The 19,875-nt window shown below is 32.9% G+C and overlaps 1 protein-coding gene across 6 annotated transcripts in view; it reads right to left on the bottom strand.

The window, feature by feature from the left end:
- Positions 1 to 19,875, bottom strand: part of LOC124357421 (pleckstrin homology domain-containing family A member 6) — a 194,270-nt gene that overhangs the window by 49,933 nt on the left and 124,462 nt on the right. For 5 of the 6 annotated variants that reach the window (XR_006921942.1, XM_046809213.1, XM_046809215.1 and 2 more), the window contains one exon: positions 13,585 to 18,036. The exons of the other annotated variant lie outside the window; for it this stretch is intronic. Coding sequence is in view for 4 of the 5 variants with exons in the window: in XM_046809213.1 (XP_046665169.1) it covers positions 13,585 to 18,036 (4,452 nt within the window). In the remaining variant the exon portion in view is untranslated. The remainder of the gene's footprint in view (positions 1 to 13,584; positions 18,037 to 19,875) is intronic. 6 annotated transcript variants of the gene reach the window in all.

The raw sequence follows: 19,875 nt of genomic DNA, 5'->3' as shown, positions 1-19,875 counted from the left end.
TCCCGAACGTAGAGTAAATAATAGTGGGGTTTAGAAGTCGTGAATAGTTTACATCAATTCTTGCTCTAATAGGATTTTCAACATCTCGTGATTTTACAATAGGCGTACAGTTTTGATCAGTTTACGATAACCAGGTAGCAAATCGAGTTAAATTTATCAACGTTGCAATACTTTCTGACTGCGACCATTGATGCAAATAAGGCATGTCTGCACTATGATAAAATACCCTATATAATCACACGTTCATCCTGATCGACCTAGTAAGATAAGTCTAAATGTTTCCGAATGGCAACCGTTTATGTTAGGCCTAATTTGTGTGCACGTTCTCCGTTATGTTAGAATACGATATTAAATTAAATTATGTAAAAAAGGATTATATTTATATTTTATGTAAGAAATTATATTTTGATCTAGATTTTCGCTCCATCTCTAGAAATATTATATGTTCCAAAACTATATTTCTTTTTATAAACTAAATTTGCTATTACATTTTGTAAAGTCAATATACTGGGATTCTATCTAAATTTCTGAAAGAATATTAATTGGCCAGGTATATAAGAGTCGTTATAGCAACTATCTTTAGTATTCATTAAACCCTCTACTATAAATGCATTTTTATGTCTCAGTCAAACATAAAACTCTTTCTTTGGATTATGTCGGAAATGTAATTGCTGTGCACACTGAGTAAGAAACGAATGATAGTACTTAAAGTCGCCCACAAAACAAACAATCTAATAAAATACTTTACGATCTGACATGGCTTTGGGGTTTAATAAGTTGTTCATGTTATTTTTAGATAATTGCTTATAATTAATTATTTCTGCAGGGAAAATTGTATTTTGCTTATCAATTTCTATTACCAATGATGTCTTATTCCCACAGTTACATATTAAGACAAATTTTAATAATAATGTTATTTTTAGGATTAATTTTTTAGTGTTGAGATCTTCGGTAAGAATCGCTATGCACGGAAATTACCATGTTATAAACACTTACGAAATCGTGTATAGTTATTATTTTGAGATTTCGAAAATACTCTATAGTACTATACGTTCTGCATGTGAATACTTATTAGGATTTCTACTAATTCAATTTTACACCATCCTTAAAATATCAAATAGATATTTCAAAATTGGGTTTACGGTGGTTACAACGGGTGAGCATCGGCTGCTTTCTGGGCCAGGAGTACAGTCTGTGCTCTCAGGCGACAACTGTGGTAGAGCGTCACAGTCAACTTCACGGCGTGAAAAGTAGCTTACCCATATTATAAAAATGACAGTAAGGTACTCGGCTCATGTGTAGTTGATTTTTCGTTACTGCCTGTTAGTTCCCACCAAACTATCATTATATCATAAAAAAACACATTACAATTTTAATTCAAATTGAATAAACCCACTTCACAGCATGAAATTTAGCTTATCCCCATTAAATATACTTATAGTTATATTTCCGGCGTATTATATAAGACGTAACAATTATGTCAATCAATACCTTTCAACATTCCCAACCTGTACGTACAGTACCAAACAGTACGTTCTTCAAAATCTGAAAATAAATTGCCTAATAGTCTATTTCATAAGGGTTTACAAAACATACTAGTTACCGTACGCCTTTAATTATTAACTTAGAAATGTCCCTTTTAGGATGTCGTTCCTCAAGAGACATACAACAAATGCTGTAGAAGATGTTTTTCTGTCATTATTTGTTCAATCGTGGTGATTTACATATTTTGGCTATTGTAATCGACAAAACACTTTCCTTTCACTCGAATACTAACCAAGTAACACAAAATTGTTTCCGAGGTAAAGTAGGTTTATATTTTAATGAGGTAGACGTTTAAAATTATATGTTTAGCGTGTGAGAGAGGTCGCCGGGAGCCGGATTCTTCGTGGATCATCTTTGGAAAAACAAACATACTGTAAAGATGATCTTGCACTCGTGGTAGAGAAACAGACGACTGTTTTGTCAACGATTGAGTATGATTCTGTCCACGATCATAGATAACGTGACTCGTCTGAGTAGATCTCTCACTTACATCTTGGCCAGTGTGTGATGGATGCCTGAGACGATCTACAAGGATAAGAGCACGTGTCTATGTTCTCTCCAGAGTACGCACGTGTCTACCCCCCTCCCCACCTCACAACTACTACCCGCGTGTACTCGCGTGCGAGTCGTGCTCGCGTGTGCTCGATTATCGTCTGCGGTTAGTTCTTCACGAAACTTATTTGTCTACCGTTATTTCCGTAGAGGTGTCATTTCCGAACCGTGCTGTCGCCTTCGTCTCGCTACCGCCGTTCCTCGGTCCTGCCCATTTCCTTCTTTCTTACTCTCGACTCACGGAAATCTGTGTTCCGCATCACTGGGACCGCTGAGAGGTTCCGTGTGATGAGGAGGATATGATGTAAAAAGAACCACACCACCCTGGGACAGCCGAGATATGTTCACATCAGAGGAGCGCAATTCGCATGAATGTTTTTGGCTGAATTACAAAAGCCCACAATACACCGACAATTTTAAGTTCCTTTCGGTTGTTTCAGTGCTTCAAGATGAGCTTCACAAAACCTTTAAAAGCGCATGACCTTTGAACTGACATTTAATACATCTTGGCCAAGCGCCCATTAGTGAAGCTCGGTAAATTTGCAAGGCTCAGGAAAGTTAGTATGGTAGAGACAAAAACAATAAAAGAGCTCGGCGAGACTGAGAGGGCATTGTTTCTGCGAGTGATGGGGCGACAGACTCTCGATCGATCCCAGCAGACGACAATACAGTAGTGCTTGCTGGGTGTCCGCTTAGTTGAAACCTAACTCCAATTAAATAAAACTTCAGTTGTTCACTTATTGTTCCTATAAATTGAGAGAAAAGAGACTTTTTAATGTTTTCATTCTGTGTTATCTTTCTAAATATCAATGCTGTTCGCAAGCACTCCCTATGCTCAACTTCCTCTTATTACCTAACGAGGAGTCGTTGAAAGTGCCTCTAATGGTTGACACTAAATCTTTAATAGGCCATTTATAGATAGATGAGTTGCACTATTCAAGGTGGTTTCATTCTACAGTGAATTGTAACAATGGTGATACAAACGTGATTTTTCTTCTCATGTACAAGAAGTGAGGAGATCGTTTAAAACTCTTAAGATGTCTCAAAAATCATCTAGTGTCACAAAATGTCATGTCTAATCCACATGATGTTCTCAACAGTAAACAAAGGTCATCACAAGAGACCCCTGATTACAGATAACCTCAAGAAATTGAACAGATATTGAAATGCCAACTTTGGCAACTAAGTGATGATGAACCTGAAACTTGAACCGTGGAATCACTAAATCACTAACAACGACAAAAGTAAGTGAAACACGACGCGACACGGCAACTACCAAGACAACGAGTCAGCAAACACGTGCACGCCGCCGGTACCGCAGTCGATTGTATTGCGTGTACGTCAGATTTACATTATTATATAAATTATCATCAGAGGTACCGATCATATTTATACTAAAATTTGGGAGGCAATCTTATAAAATAATGGACTTAAAGTAAATTTTAGACCTAGAGAATAAAATAATTCGATCGATCGCCAATTAAGTAAATTACCATTTAGTTAAAGTTTAATTTAAAACTGCTATGCCTTAAAAATGATTAAAACATGTTTAATAATATAAGTTAAAAAAACAATCATTTTCGCCTCGATAATACGCAAGAGGTCTGAGAATTTTTGACAATTTACCAATATTATATGAAAGCAAATACAACATTTTCAAAACGTCTTAATTTTATATTAAAACTGCAATAAATATTACAAGAGATCACTATTATCTCTAGACTGTGCACATTTAATACGAAAAGAGAAAATCAACGTATGTAGTATATTTTGGGTTCAGCCGCGGCAATGTGGACTGTCGCGGTATTTGACCCGCAGAGATGTACAGTTGACCAAGACTTGGCACTTACACAAGGTCGTTCTACTTTGAGGTGCCAACAAAATGGAATTGACAAAGAGTGAACTGGACAATTCTCAAGTCTGGAAAATGTAGTAACCACAGCATTTTTTCATTAGCCATCCAAAAATATCTTTCGTAAAGGTATTTTCAGTCAAATATAAATAGATCCAATCAACACCACAAACCTAAACACAGAATCGGTTACTTCATTACGCAAATGCAATGGATCATTGAAAAATGTTATTTATTTCTTTATACTCACATCAATAGTGCATTAAAAGTTATACATCGAAAACTAAAAATCCAAACAAAGACTGTGATATTGGCAACATCATGGGAGTCGGACCGTAACATTGTCAAACTTACGAAATGTATCATATATATTATTGTTACAACATTAAGAATAGTTCGTAGATTTTCAACAAATTTTATCTTTACGAGAACGGAAAGATTATGACACCTGTCAGTTCGGGGAGATTTCCCGAGTGTACCAACAGACTCCGCCCTCCGGAGTCACAATGTCACCGAGGCCTTACAATAGCAACAGTGGACAGTATAGCACCCACTGTGGGCGGGCTTGACAATAAACACAGCCCATTTACTCGTTTCCCTTTCCTTTCTTTTATCGTCGCCAAGTCGAGAATATCTACGTCCACCTAGACTTAAGGCTCATACTGCGTCATTGACACGCGCGTTGCAGAATAAAGATAACACATCACTATCATTTTATTGCATTTATGAAGAATGGGTAACAGGTATTTATAAGAATGATGTATGTGTTTTAGAACGATCATAACACTCACTATCACTGCAAACAAGTATTTTCGAACGATAAGACAGAACTTACAGCAAGCGTACATTTTTCAAAATCAAGTAAAATTAAGCTTTTGAGTGCTACTAGGACGCACCAACTTTTTTAACAATATTTTAAATATCACACGAGTCGCTGTCGCGTTATTTTTTCAGACATATAATCACGTAAACCATAATTTATTACGTGTAATCATAGTTAGGTAACATTACAGACGATCTGCGTTGTAAATATTGGGAAAAACAAAAGGCATCAACGTGTTTCTGGAAATTAATATATATTGCATGCAATTTAAACTGATTTGAATGAGGGAATCTACTCTAACGGGATATACGGCTAGGGGGAGTAGGGAGCGGCGTGGCGCGGCTAGGGGAGCAACCGGCAATACCGCACAGGGGTGGAATCGCGAGGGTGCCGAGCAGAGCGGGCATCATTATTTCAGCAGATTCTCCGTGGGATCTGGCAGTCAAAGCATTCGTGTGCTGCAATGACGTAATTGTACATTTCTAAAGTAACGTCTTATTTTGTTTATCATCTTGCCAGAGGACTGGCAACGGTTTATAAATAAGTAACATTTGACTATTGAGGTTGTTGGACTGAAGACATTGTATATACAAATAGTACGTGTATATCGAATATACATAGTTATTTTAAAGATGTTTTTATTATTTAGGCAACCCTGTTTTTACTTATAATTAAAGAAATACATTTCTGACGAAGCTAATGTTTTCTGGATTTCTGGAGGATTGACAAACAAATGTTGACAATTTAAATAGAATTATTTAAATTTAGCTTAAATTACAACAATTATTTTGCGAACGACAGTTACTGTACTCTTTGTGTATAATAACATAAAATATTACTTGAAGTAGTTCTTACGTTTGTAACAACTTACAAATTCAACGTTGTATGGCAACAAAGGAGATATATATATATTATATATATATATATATATATATATATATATATATATATATATATATACTGTCAATCAGTTTATATCTCTAAAAATTGATTTCCAATCAAATACTAAGATAATAAAACGCATGGAATGGTTCTTTATTTAAAATTGAATAAAGTAAGGCACACTGATGTGGCTATTACATTTTTAGTGGACAAGCTATGTTTGTTGGCCAATATTAACAATACAATTAGATTACATCCACAAAACAGCACTCGCACGTTTAAAATACAAAACCAATAATTTAAGCACTTTTTTATATTTGGCATCACAATGTTTTAGATCTACTGTTGTTACAGAACTATTGTTCTTGTTTTGTAAAGCAATAATGTAGCGATATAATAACTACTGAGCTGAAAGCCTCAACAATGGAACTTAAGAGTGTAAAAAGCTAAAAGAATAAAGCAATACAGACGCAGACACCAGAAGAGGCCAAGAGAGCGCAGGAAGGACTCACATGGAACGGGCTTTCTGGAACAGGCTGACCAGCAGCCGGGAGTGCAGAAAAACCCGATCTTACCGCCCATGGTGTGTGCGATCTTACGCGTCACGACTCAACACGAAAGCACGCACAACACGACGGCGACTGACTGTCTGACGCTGACTTCGGTGTCGGTAGTCGCGCGCGTCTCGCCCGTCACAGGTGGTTCTGCGCATGCGCCGTCTCAGCTGATTGTTAGCCAGCTGGCCAATCATATAGACCCGCCACAACAATGCTTCTGATACCGATTGTTCAGAAACTTGCAATAATAATAGTGTACCCAATGATAAACATGTTATAACATTACAATGATAAACATTAACATTACGGCGCGGAAAGTAAGGCATCCAATAATTTCATATCACTGTTTATAACAGAGTATCACAACTCACAACAAATGTAAAGTTTTTATTATGTTATGGTAGTTTTTAATCGACATACATAGGTGTACATATATACCTTAAAATACATTCAGTTAGGTATTTATTTAATTACTATTTTGTATTTAAATGTTATTTTATGTATTTTGAGGTCTAATTACCAACAGTTTTGCCTTTTCCAAAGACTGTGGTTAATAACAAATTCATAATGTAAACTTTTAGTTTCTCCATTCAAGTGTTTTGAAAAATTTACATTTCATAACTATTGTCCACATGATTGCATTTTAAGCCTTGAATTTGTTTATTTGATATTTTCCCATTGCCATGATGGTTAGAAGACAAATGAAATGCTGTAGAATAAATTTCAGCTTTGGGTTCTTTACACTTTTCGATCCAAAAATCAAAAGAGTAGAGCTATGTACCAACATTTTGATACTTCTAAAACCTTTCTATCAGAGTTATGGTATCAAGATGGACAGGTAACAACATGATTTTAAGAAGGTCCATAATAATTTGTTTTGTTATGTTGAATTCTGATAGAGAAAATGTACAATGATACTATTAAAAAAAATAGTAACAAACAATATAGTCCATAATACTAAACTTATATAATTAAATAAAATCTATCTGGTTATAAGAAAATCACTTTAAAAGTCCCTTTTTGCAAAGAAGTAAGTCAATGAGACAATTTAGCTTTATATTTAAAACATAATGAAACTGGAAACGGATTTGCAAACGAGTTAATATGAACTGAACTATTAAATTGAAAACAGGTACTGTGTATCTCTTATTACTTACGTTTTGGGAATAAGTTATAAGAAATCATGCATTTCTCTTCAAAAGTTATTTTACAAAACAAAATGTTATGATTTACTTTTATAAGATTACAAAGGCGCATAATTTACAAAAAAATTCCTGAATACTGTTAACTTCGCACTGTCAATCTATCCACCGTTTTGGTTCCAGAGTGCTATTTTATTGGGCAAAACTTATCAAAACAAATTCTACCAAAAGTCATGAAACCACTTGAATTTACTATTTTTCTGATAAGAATTTGATTTTTGAAATAAAAATATTTTGTTGTGTTCAAATATTTTCAAAAATTGTAAAGAGTATTGAAAATTGAACAAATTTTCTTGGGATAGCCATAAATACGTACTTGCAAAATGTTATCAAAATAAGACTGTCTATTAGGTTTAGATCATTTTCAACTTCTACGCCAAAAATCAAATTGCAATGTTCTATAACTCTGAACAACAACTAAAATGTTTATGCTATTTTTTCAGGTTTTAATAAGGTTATATATAGTCTAGGTTTTAGTCTAGGAGCTAGACTATAGTGTATGATTCAATTTGCATTGAATTTTTTGCACATCAAGTTTTTTATTAAATTGTAAGGGGAATTTATTCTAATAAAGAAATTAATTATCAGCTGTGCTGCTGGTTTTGGTGGTAAGATATCAAAAAGATAAAAAATATTAAGTTAGAATTTTTTCTTCAAATCATATATATATTTTAACACACATACAACCGATTGTTAGATACATACAAGGTATGTTCAAAAAGTATAGTAAATTTTCATTTTTGAACAAAAAATTATTGATTCATCTATTTTAATGTTGTTACCTTCAAAACAGTGCCCATTAGACATTATGCACTTATGCTATCACTTCTTCCAATCCTAGAAAAGACTTCTCAAACCCAGTCTTTCGAAAAAAATTTAGCTCTTTCAGTGATGCACTTGTAATATCATTTATGCTTGTAGAACGACAGCCCTTTAAGGTTCTCTTTATTTTTTAAAATAAAAAAGTCACACAGAGCCATGTCTTGGGAATATGGAGGCTGAGGCATCGTTACAGTACTGGTTTTGGCTAAAAGTATCAAGAACATGAAACGAAGTGTGAGCAGTCGCATTGTTATGGTGCAAATTCCATTCGCCACTGTTTTTGTTCAAAATTAAACAATTTTAGAACAAATTTTGCTGCCACATTTTTCATATCTAAAACATTAAAAAAAGTATCATCATTAGCCAATTCATATCCCAATATCATCAGTGATGTTCTATGATCGTAATACGGCGATTGTTCATAATTGATTGTTCATAACCATTTCTTCCACTTTCACGTTTTCATCAGTTTTTGATATGGTGGGGCGTCCGGAGTGTTTGTCATCTTCAATACCTTCAGGGCCAACTTTGAAACTTTTATATAACTTATAAACCCTAGATTTACTCATAGCAGACTCGCCATAGGCATTTGATAACATTTCCCACACTTTGCTACTGCAAATTTTATTACATTCAGGAGCATGATTACTAACATAATTTTTCTAATCTTACAATCAGACTTCAAACTAGTGAAACTTAAAATGTTTTGTTACTTTTTAAACACACATTGTAAATCATAATTATATTATTGCAGAAAACTAGATAAAGAAACTGAAAATCTGCCACTTTTAGCCAAACAGCTAGTCTATATTCAGTTAGTTGATATTGATCTAACATTTATTTAAATACCTGAATGTTGTTTTTAAGTCTGTTCAAGATTAAAAAATATGATCTGAGAAAAAATTGTTGTTTCATATTTTTAACCCTTTTGATCCACTCCAATTTCAACCTCCTCCAAAATTAGCATCACTGAAGATCCATTTATTTCTTAGGGTAAATTCCTCAATGGATATAAAAAAACTGGGTTGTGTTTTATAAGCGCAAATTTGCTCTCAGCTCCTGGACGAACTGTATGTTCTGGGAGAGAAAATAATGAGGGTTTAGGTTACATTGTTATCGTTATATTTCACTAGGAAATGCTTCCAGTGGATTTTTACTAAATATTTGTATTTACCAAATATTAAATCAAACTCTTGATAAAAAAATCTAAATAACTTTGCAAAATCCAGCAAAAGATATGATGTATTACACTGTTTTATAGTGTATTTTACAAGTTACCTTAATTTTTTACTCTAAATTGATTAATATGGTGTTCATATTAGTATCTTAAAAATGGACACAGATTCCTGGGTAAGTCTACCATAAAAAATTTACTAAAATGAAGTTCCTGTTTGTACCTAAAAAATTGGACACAGATTCCTGGATAAGTCTACTATAAAAAATTTACTAAAATGAAGTTCCTGTTTGTACCTAAAAAATTGGACACAGATTCCTGGATAAGTCTACTATAAAAAATTTACTAAAATGAAGTTCCTGTTTGTACCTAAAAAATTGGACACAGATTCCTGGATAAGTCTACTATAAAAAATTTACTAAAATGAAGTTCCTGTTTGTACCTAAAAAATTTGACACAGATTCCTGGATAAGTCTACTATAAAAAATTTACTAAAATGAAGTTCCTGTTTGTACCTAAAAAATTGGACACAGATTCCTGGATAAGTCTACTATAAAAAATTTATTAAAGTTGTGTTCCTATTTGTATCTAAAAAAAATGGACAAAGACTCTGGGCAAGTCTACCGTACCGTACAAAATTAATTAAAGTGGTCTTCCTATTTGTATCTTAAAAATGGACAAAGACTCTTGGGCAAGTCTACCATACAAAATTAATAATAGTACAAATAATTATATTAGATACAAGCCAACATGTACTGTGCACAGAGTTCAGACACAGACGTAAAAGAAAGAAAAGATCTGATGTACAAACACAACTACAGTAAGTAAGATTCTATAATTAATTAAACCAAGAGAACAAAAAATGGTGAAGCAGTGAGCAGTGAGCAGTGAGAGGTGTGTAATAAAACTGAGAAACATGTGGGTCGTGCACTAGCTCGGTGTAAATCAAGCCCAAACAAGTTAAAACTTCATAACTATAATAATGTATAAAAATGAACATCTTAAATCCTAGACTTTAGTTACCAAACAGAACCTAAAAATATAGTAAATTTGTAAAGAACTTAATTTTAAATCCAAGTATTTCTTGTAATTTTTCATAAAATAAGATTCATGCTTGTCTCTAAGGACTTTTCAGTCTCAATGCAACAAACAAATATAATTTTTAAATCTACAAAATAATAAAAATACTGTAAAAAACCAAACTGCAATACGGCTTTAGAACTGAATACATAATTAAGTTACTTTTATCAACCACAAATCATAAAAAAATATAAAACACGAATAAATGAAATAGCTATAAAAATGTATAATCTCAAAGTTAAAACTAAAAACAAATCAATAATTTAAGAGTGTTGTATCTGTTTAATAGTCTTATAACGATTAAGAAATATTTCATACTAGTGAACCTTATGCTTGAAATCTAGTATTTAAACCTAGCATTTCAAGTCTTGATTAGAAATTATAATTTTATTTTTTTAAATAAGACAAATAAATTACTTTATATAGTTAAATTTAAGTATTTTAATTAACACAAGTATAAGTTTTAGGTATGTAACACAAAAACGAATTTTTTAACTAGTTAATATTTAAACTACAAGAATGGTAACAATTTAACAAATAGCTAATTACCAAAAGATTGGTGAAAGGTCTCCTTTTACGGTGTCTGTACGATGGAAACTTAAGTTTATATAGTTTATGAATGTTATACAAGCTTTTCTTTGTATATTTGCTTGACGAGGTACGAAAAAAACAGAGTATATGCCAACAAATTCTGTTTAAAAAACTAACAATCTTATTTTATCCATTTATGTGGTACTCAGTTTACACTAGGTTCCTTATATAATATGTATGTTATAACTCTATGTGTGTTTTATATTTATAAAATACATTGTTTTCACAATTGAAATATAGTGTGTGAAAAAAAGCGGCATGTATAATTAGATTTATATCATTACTTACAAAATTTCTAAAAATTTATCCAATTAAAATCACACCTCCATGTTGTCTTTTTAATCTCAACAGGTTTCTTAGTAACCTTCTATCTTGTGTATTCTTCATTAATATTTCTAATCATCAGAATCTTTATATTTTATAAATCCTTAAAAACTGATTACAGGTTTAAGTTCCAACAAACATTACAATCATACCAAAATAAATTTTCACTGTTTACTTGTAAAATATTGTGGAAAGGATAGTTTATAACAACGTTTCATTTAAAAACATATTCCGTTTTAGTTTATCACTATGTCACTGAATGAACACCTTTTTTGGAATGCAATTAAAATAAAACTGCTCCCTATGTTAAAACTATGGAGAAGACAAAAAAAATTGAATGAATCATGCCCCTTCAGAATTACATCTACAACTAACAGTCAAAGGCATTTAATTGACATCTTAATCAGAAAAATCTATTCATGAGTAAAGGAGTTATTTATAGTTAATTTATTTATCTGATTAACATCATTAAATGCATAGCTTATGAAACTTTGAACCATGTACTATAACCATACAGTGCAGATAGTACAACATGATATGAACAGGATGTCTTAACAAGGAAATATTGTATTACATCAACAAAGGTCAGGACAGATTCAGAGCTATTTTTATAGCAGCTTTAAAAGACAAAATTGTTAATAATTGAACACTTTAGTTTTATTACAATCCTTTATCTTCAAGAATTTAGAATAGAAAAGAATATAACACATTTTGGAGAGTAACTCTTACGATACTTTAAACAAAGTTTTTATAAAAGTGATCAATAATAAAAAGTAATTTAAAAGACTAGCACAAAAATTGAATTTAAGACCAGTGATCAAAATAAGTATTAATTAAATTTAGAAGTTAGTTGTTATTTAAACTATGTTCATCCATTTAACATTACTACGTTCATCCTTTAAAAAAATAAGTAAATATTGAAGCTTTCAGTGTTCTTCAAGTAAATAATATTAATTTTATCAAAGTCGAAATGTAAGCAAATTAACTTGACATACATATTAATTTTCATGTATAAAAATATATTGAAATACACAAAAATCAAGTTATTTACGTTAAAATAAACTTTAATAGCTTTGTCTTTGGAACATGTCCCAAAAATGTTATATCTCTAATTGGTTTTAAAATAAAGTGTAACCTATTCTGATACATACAACTTCCTTCTAACTTTCAATAAAGATCAGCTGTGCTTAAAAAATACTTTATTGCAATAAAAAATTCAGAAATTTTACTTATCTTAAAAAATTACTACTTATTGAATCTGTTTTGTAATTTAAGCATGATTTAGAAGGACTTTTTAAGCGTTTTGTTTTTTTTAAATAATAAATTATATAGATTAGTTTAACTAGCCAATATGTTATATAAACTACAATTTGTCATTACTGTAACTGTAAAATATTATTTGAAAAAGTTTCACTAAAGTTTAAAATAAGGCCTAAATGTAGATAACCAATAAATTTATATCGGAGTTTTCTTTAGTGAATAATAAAAATAAATCTTCATGTTCATAACTCTCACGGGCCAAGTATTAAGGGAGAGAAAACAAATTGTGTACTATCACTAACAAACTAGATAAAAAAAACAACCATTTGAATTGTTAGAATTATGAATTTCTATTGACTATTTATAATTAGTACAACTGAAGTACATTACTAGAATATGCTATATTGAAAGTTCATATAATCAAAAAGTAAAGAAAAATAGGGTCTTGTTTACTGAACAAACTCCTTAGATTTAGATATATTATAAGTTTAGTGACTAGTAACAATAATGTATTATTATAAATATATTCATGAATAAGGCTCTATATGCTTTAGATAGGTTCCAATGAAATTCATGTTGACAAATTTGTTCTTGCAATTGTTTGTAATAGCCACTGCTGATGATTATTTAATGCATTATAGCTAGTGATTGTTTGCTGTTACTATAAAAACTCCATACTCCACAAAAGTTAACATCAATATATTTAATTATCAATAGATTATTTGAACCATATCAAATAGCCCCCTAACGGGAGAGAATCCTTGCTTGAGTTGCCTTGTTTCGACACCTAGAAGCATCGATCCACCCAGTGCTTCAACTAGATGCTATAGTTCAGATTTAAGTATTGACTTAATTTTTGAACCAATCATTAACTATATTAAATAGCATTTAGAAAAAAAAGAATAAATAATGCTACTGACCTGGTGAACTGGGAGGCGTGTTGTCTGCTAGGTTGACTAGTGGCGCACTCTCTGCCCCTCGCCTCAGCCCCCCTCCCCCTCCCCCACCAGCGCCCAACATGCCTGCTGGAGCACTCGACATGAGGTCCCACTGGCGTAACTTCTCTCGATCGATTTCGAATGAAGGAGGACGTGTTGGGTACAGGCCTACTTCTAAAAAAGGCTGAGACGGTTTCCTTGGAGGATCACGAATAGGCATGTTCGACTTTTCTCCACGATGAAACATTTCTCGTTCCTCGTCCCACACATAGCCTTCAATGTAGGTTTGACCTCTTCTTGTCCTGTCAAGAATTTCAGAATCACGTGGCACCAATCGCTCGTAATGAACCCCATCGTCGACCTCAGGCTCTACTGGTGCTCGTACTTGTCTGATTAAACGTCCCTCTCTGTAATCCTCTTCATATTCTCGGTGATTTGATCTTGATCGCAGTGTTACACTGTCATTTACATAAGTTACTTCACGACTTACTTTTCTATTTTCTGTTGGAGTAACCTCTCTTGGTGAATCTCTGTCTAGATTATCTAGAGATCGTGTATGTCTAATGCTGACCCTTCTCAAACTCTCTCTCCAGAGAGAATCCTCTTCCCATACATCAGGAGGAGGGGGAGGAGCCCTAGACCTTGATGATCTTAGAGCATTTGTTGTTGGTATTGTTGGAACAGGACTTCTGCAGCTTTGAGGCTGAGGTTGAGTAGTTTGAAGAAGTCTTGATATTGCACTTCCTGGAGAAACTCGGTTTTGTCGTGGTTCTGGTTCTAGAAACTCTGGTTCGTCAAGGAGACCTTCCAAAGATCTAGATCTTCTTCTTGGTTGTCTTTCTTGACCATGTATAATTTCATTCTTATCACGAATACCATGAGGATACAGATTTCTTGCACTACTTCTCAAATCAGGAGTTTGAGATCGATACCTTTGCTCTATCATAGCTACAGCTTTTCTTCTCTGTAAAGTATCCGCTTCATACAAATTTCTTTCATCTACATGACCAATCTTGTCAGCTGTACCCAGAAAATGGACTGAAGTTGTTCTCAGTTCCTCAGCAAGCTTTGCTGCATCATCTCTGTCTATCACTTGTCCTGGTAGAAGCTGATGAATAGCATTTACTCTTCTACCTATATCATTTCTTTTATTGAGAAAATTTACTTCTGTTAGATTATTGTCCTCTCTTTGATTGTTTAGTTGTTGCATTCTAACTGATCTAGATATGTTTGACATTCTGTTGCTTGCTTGATTTGCTTGCTCTGCTTTAAGTAAATCAGAATAATAATAGGGCGCACCTGCTTGTAAATTTATTTCTCTGTTTGCTTGGCCTTCAACTATTCTTACTGGAGAAGATCTTGGAAGGCCACCTTCTGGGCTAGAATACCTTATTGTTGTATCATTCTCAGATGATAACTCTTGAAGATACTCAGCAGATGGCGGAGGAGGGAACAGACCCTGGAGATTCTCATAATGCACCTCATCATTTCGATTTAGGGGAGATGGATAAGGGTATGGTTGTTTGTACTTAGTTCTGTACTCTTGGTTATTTGAACTTGATCCATCAGGAGTGTAAGAAATGGATTCTGGCATCACTATTGTTGATGGTGTATTTTGGGAATCATATTTTTGATTTTCATGTGATTTATAACAGTCATACTTAATGTCTTTCACAGGTAATTTCGGAGCCAACTGACTATTGTTTTGTAAATCTTCTAAGTAATGGTCAAAATCAATTCCTTCTCCTTCCTCCAAGTCCATTGCGAGTCCATTTCTACTTCCTACTGAGTCCAAATCACTTCCTCCTGACTGTCTTCCATTTAGGGATGAACAATGGAGGAAACCAGGATCTTGTAAACTGTTAAGAATGTCAGCAGAAACAGGTCTTCTCTTCAGCAATCGGTCTCGTTTGCTTGAGTCTACCGAGTCTGTCTCAGAACTTAAATTATCGTCAAGAATTGGGGATAAATTTAGACTTTCCATTCGCTCCTGTAAGCTTCTTACATCTTTTCCTAAAAGAGGAGTAGGATTCCAAAGCCTTCTGCTATTATCTTTACCTTCAATGTCAATTTTGCATGAATCACTTTTTATCTGTACAGGAGATAATTTTTTAACGTCAACTGCTGATTCTAAACTTGTTTCCAAATCATCAAGAGGAGGAGGGCTTGTGGGAATTGGAGGAGGCGATACTAAGTCACTGTCTGAAGAATCTGGATGTTCTGCAGTCATACCAATTAGTGTTCTCTCACCAATGCTAGCCCCCAGATAATATGAAGCAGGTCTAAATGTATCAGAGAGGCTAAATCGTGGATGCCGAGGAGCATCTAAAGAATCTAAATCTTTGGATGCTTCATCATCTGCATCAGAACTGTCTGATTTTATAGATGATTGTTTTTGGTTACCATTCAAGGAAGGGTTTAAAATATCAGGTAGTGCTGTTCTAGGAGGTGTAGGAGGTTGTTCAGCTCCTTCAGTCTCTTCCCTTTGTGGACAAGTAGAATTTTCTTTGAATGAATGGTTTTTTCCATCATTGTTGTCTCCTTCTAAGAGAGGGCTAACCTCCATGTATAAAGGCTCCACAGATGTACTAGCTTTATAAAGAAATTCATAATGAACAGAATCCTTTTCAGTTCTTATTTCACAATAATTTTGTGTGTCTGTAAGAACACTTGATGAAACCTGTTCTTGGCCAGAATCTGGAGCTAAAAGTGATTGGATATTTCCATTTGTCATTTCAACATATGAGCTTTCTTCTCCACCATTTTCAGCAGTAAAACTCTGAGACATTGAGCTAGTTCTAGTGTGAGCAAAAACGTCAATTATAGGTCCTACAAAAGGTTTTTTTGATGGAGTCATTGGCATATAATGCTGTTCAGGACTACTTGACAGTTTTGGTTTGTGTTCATCAATTTTTGTTTGTTCTAGTTTTGGAGTACTTGAATGTGATCCAGAATCTTCATAAGTTACTACTGACTCTGTCATACTAAGTCGCATATATCCTGGAGTTACATTTTTTTCTATTTCATTTTGATCTGCACTACTATTGAATGATTTATTATTTCTTTGTTTAGAATCTATTTTCCTTCCCAAATCCCTACAAGAGCTTACAAATTTATCTTTTCTTCCTAGAACAGCAGCAACCTCCTCATCTCTATCTTCATCATCTTCACTAACTGTCATTTCAGATCTTGTAAGCCCAGATAAAACTTCTCTTTCGTGATTATTCTCAACATCACTGGAAGTATCATATAACAATGTCTCAGTATCACTAAAAACACATCGCTTTCCAGGACTGTCTTCACTGCTTTTTTCTTCAGCTGCTAATTGTTCTTGGGCAAGTTGTGATTTCCTTTCAAAATCAGCAAGTAAATCTTTAACAGACTTTGGATTTTGCCCATTTGAGAGATTTTCTCGTTTTGCATATTTAGCTTCTTCATCCAACATTGAAATTGCATCTCCTAATGCAAAACCATGAAGGCTTGTTCTTCTAGATCTTCGAAGATTTGACATTTCCTCCTCTGTTTTTCTAGGACTTTCCCGTTTTATTTCTAATATTTTTGTGCTAGAAACGTGAGCTTCATTTGGCTGATAAATTGGTGAAGACATTTTCAAAGGTTCTTGCATTTTTAATTTATTTTCTTTATTTTGTGCCAAATTAGAATGATCATCTTCTTTAGTTGTTTCAAAAACTTTAATTCTATTTTGAACTATATTTTGAGGTGGAATTTCAAATCTTTTAGTCAGAAGGACTTTTGAACTTTTTCTATCTTTGTCATCTTCTAAATTTTTTCCATCATTCTTATTTGATTTAATATACTGGTAAGAAAACTCTTTAATCAGTCTTGATTCATCTATTTTCTCACCCCAACTTTCAAAAGATTTCCCAGTTTTAGTATGGACAGGATATGCAACTACAGCATTGGGAGACTTTCTCTTGTCGAAACGAAATTTAAGCAAGTCATTAACTTCAGGATCTGCTGGTAGAACACCTCCTGTTTGTAATGTGTCATATCCACTGTCTGAGTGTTTACTACTTATTGTAAACCTATCTTCATACCCAAGAATACTTGATTCCGCTAAAGTATTACCGCTGTCAAAACTTTCTCCTGGACCATAATCCTCTGAAGACTTGTTTCTGTGAGGGCTCTTATTGGAATAATTTCTATCTATTTTATTATCATCAACACTATTGTTTAAGTTTGAATAGTCTGAGTCAGGCCTAATTTTAGTTTGGGAGGTCGGAGTTCTTGTTATATCAGTCCTATCTTTGCTCATGGTTTTCTCAGAAAGAGTAACATTCTCATAGTCAGGAAAAGAGAGAGGGGTAGGAGCAGCTCTTGATGATTTCCCCTCTAGAGAGTTGACTCTTGATCTGCTTGCTTCTTTTGAGGATCGGCGAACTCGTTTCCGACATTCTCTCGTGCCTCCAGGTTCTATCACGGACAACCCAAAATATTACTGAGGGAATTGACAAAAGACAAAAACATGTTCCATGAATCATTTCTAAATGTTTTACCATAAATGATAGTTTTAATGCTACAAGTGGAGTGTTCCTAAAATGAAAATTTATTTGGTTTGAAATGTTAAGTAAAGTTTTTAGTTAGTGTGAGTAAAAACCATAACCTAAAACTATTATATAATCTTATATATAGTTGTTCAAATATAAATGCTTAATACTTCATTGCCAACCGAATTTAATAATTATTATAAAATTAAGAGTTTTAACTGTTTCCAATTAAAGTAAGTAACAGATTTTAAGATGTATTTCAAATATACTTCTATACAAAAATGTATTTTTAGATGATAATGAAGAATTAAGTTAGAAATTGATTTTGATAACATTTCTATATTCCTATTTTATTTCCATAAGTTTCAAAAATTATTAAAACAATATTTAAACACTTATTTCATTATTATTAAGACAGTAAATATTTGAGACAGTTAATGCTTATATTTAAACATTAATGTTTTGGATATGGAGCCAATAATCAGATTTTGACTGTAAATAAAACTATAAATGAATTAATTAATCAATAAAACAGTATTATTAATTGTTGTTTTGACATATATTAGTAAAAACAAAAACATTGTAAATACATTTTGATTAAAATAATTAATGAAACTTTATGTCATTTATTAACCTATACTGCCATTATCAACTATCATGGCTTATGAAACAGTTATAAATAGGCTAACTAACAAAATATCTGTGATCAGATTTGAAACTTCAACTTCATAACTTATTACCACAATCACTTAGATTTTTATTACACTTATGAGTGTTGGCTTCTAAACGTTTTTCATTGTAAAGTTTACATTCAATTAAAAGACAAAACTTTTAACACATCAGGCTAGATAGTATAATTAATGTTTTCAAGTATTTTTTAGATATTTACTACTGCTTGTATGGTTTTATTGTTTTTAGTAATAAAGTTAATTAAAAATAAAATTTTAAAAATCTTATTATTTTTTACTACAAGAAGTGGTGGACCAAAATCATAGATAGTATTCAACAACTTTTGAGTTTTTGGTCTAAGATTTGAAATATCTACATTTTGTAATTGTATCAAATTTTAATTCACAGGATTTCCCGATTCAGTTGGAGGTCTTTAACAGCCATTATTTGAACAGACTTACTCAAATGCTGAGAACAGTTTATTAATGTTGTTTTGAAACAAATGTTCATTACTAAAACAACTTTGTATTCTATGTAAACCAATGATAATGGATTAGAGACATCATATTATTAACTGGATTCAATGTAATAGATTTTCCCTTAATTATGTACAATCACAGTGTCAAATGCTTAGTGTATCATGCCTCTGGTTCAAAGCTGTGCATGTCAGGTGTATATCAAAGTCTACTGAGGGTAGGTGTGGCATAAATGGTAAAACATTTAAAAATAAGTGGAACAATACATTTGATCAGGCTTTGATCAGTCATGCTCCCATCATTCCATGCGGAGTCGAGGATCATGCAGAGACAGAGAGAGAGAGAGAGAGCGCGCGTCACCGATGTTAGTAAGCGACAGGTCTCCCACCGAGAGGTTAATACATCAGAACTTCAGTGTTTGACAGAATATACTTGTTAAATTACATGCTAATTACCCAGGTGTCCATTTTTACTTATCTAAAAAGTATATATAGTAACCAATTCAGGACATAGAGTAAACTATAGCTTTAAAAATATATAAAATTACCATATAAATAAATGAAGAATATGACATAATTTATACTAATTTGTTCAATAGAATAAATTCAAAGAATCAAAGG

Source organism: Homalodisca vitripennis, chromosome 3 (genome assembly GCF_021130785.1).
Source record: "Homalodisca vitripennis isolate AUS2020 chromosome 3, UT_GWSS_2.1, whole genome shotgun sequence".
NCBI lineage: Eukaryota > Metazoa > Arthropoda > Insecta > Hemiptera > Cicadellidae > Homalodisca > Homalodisca vitripennis.
The sequence above is the reverse complement of the archived record's forward strand: the minus strand, read 5'-3'. Positions and strand labels throughout refer to the sequence as shown.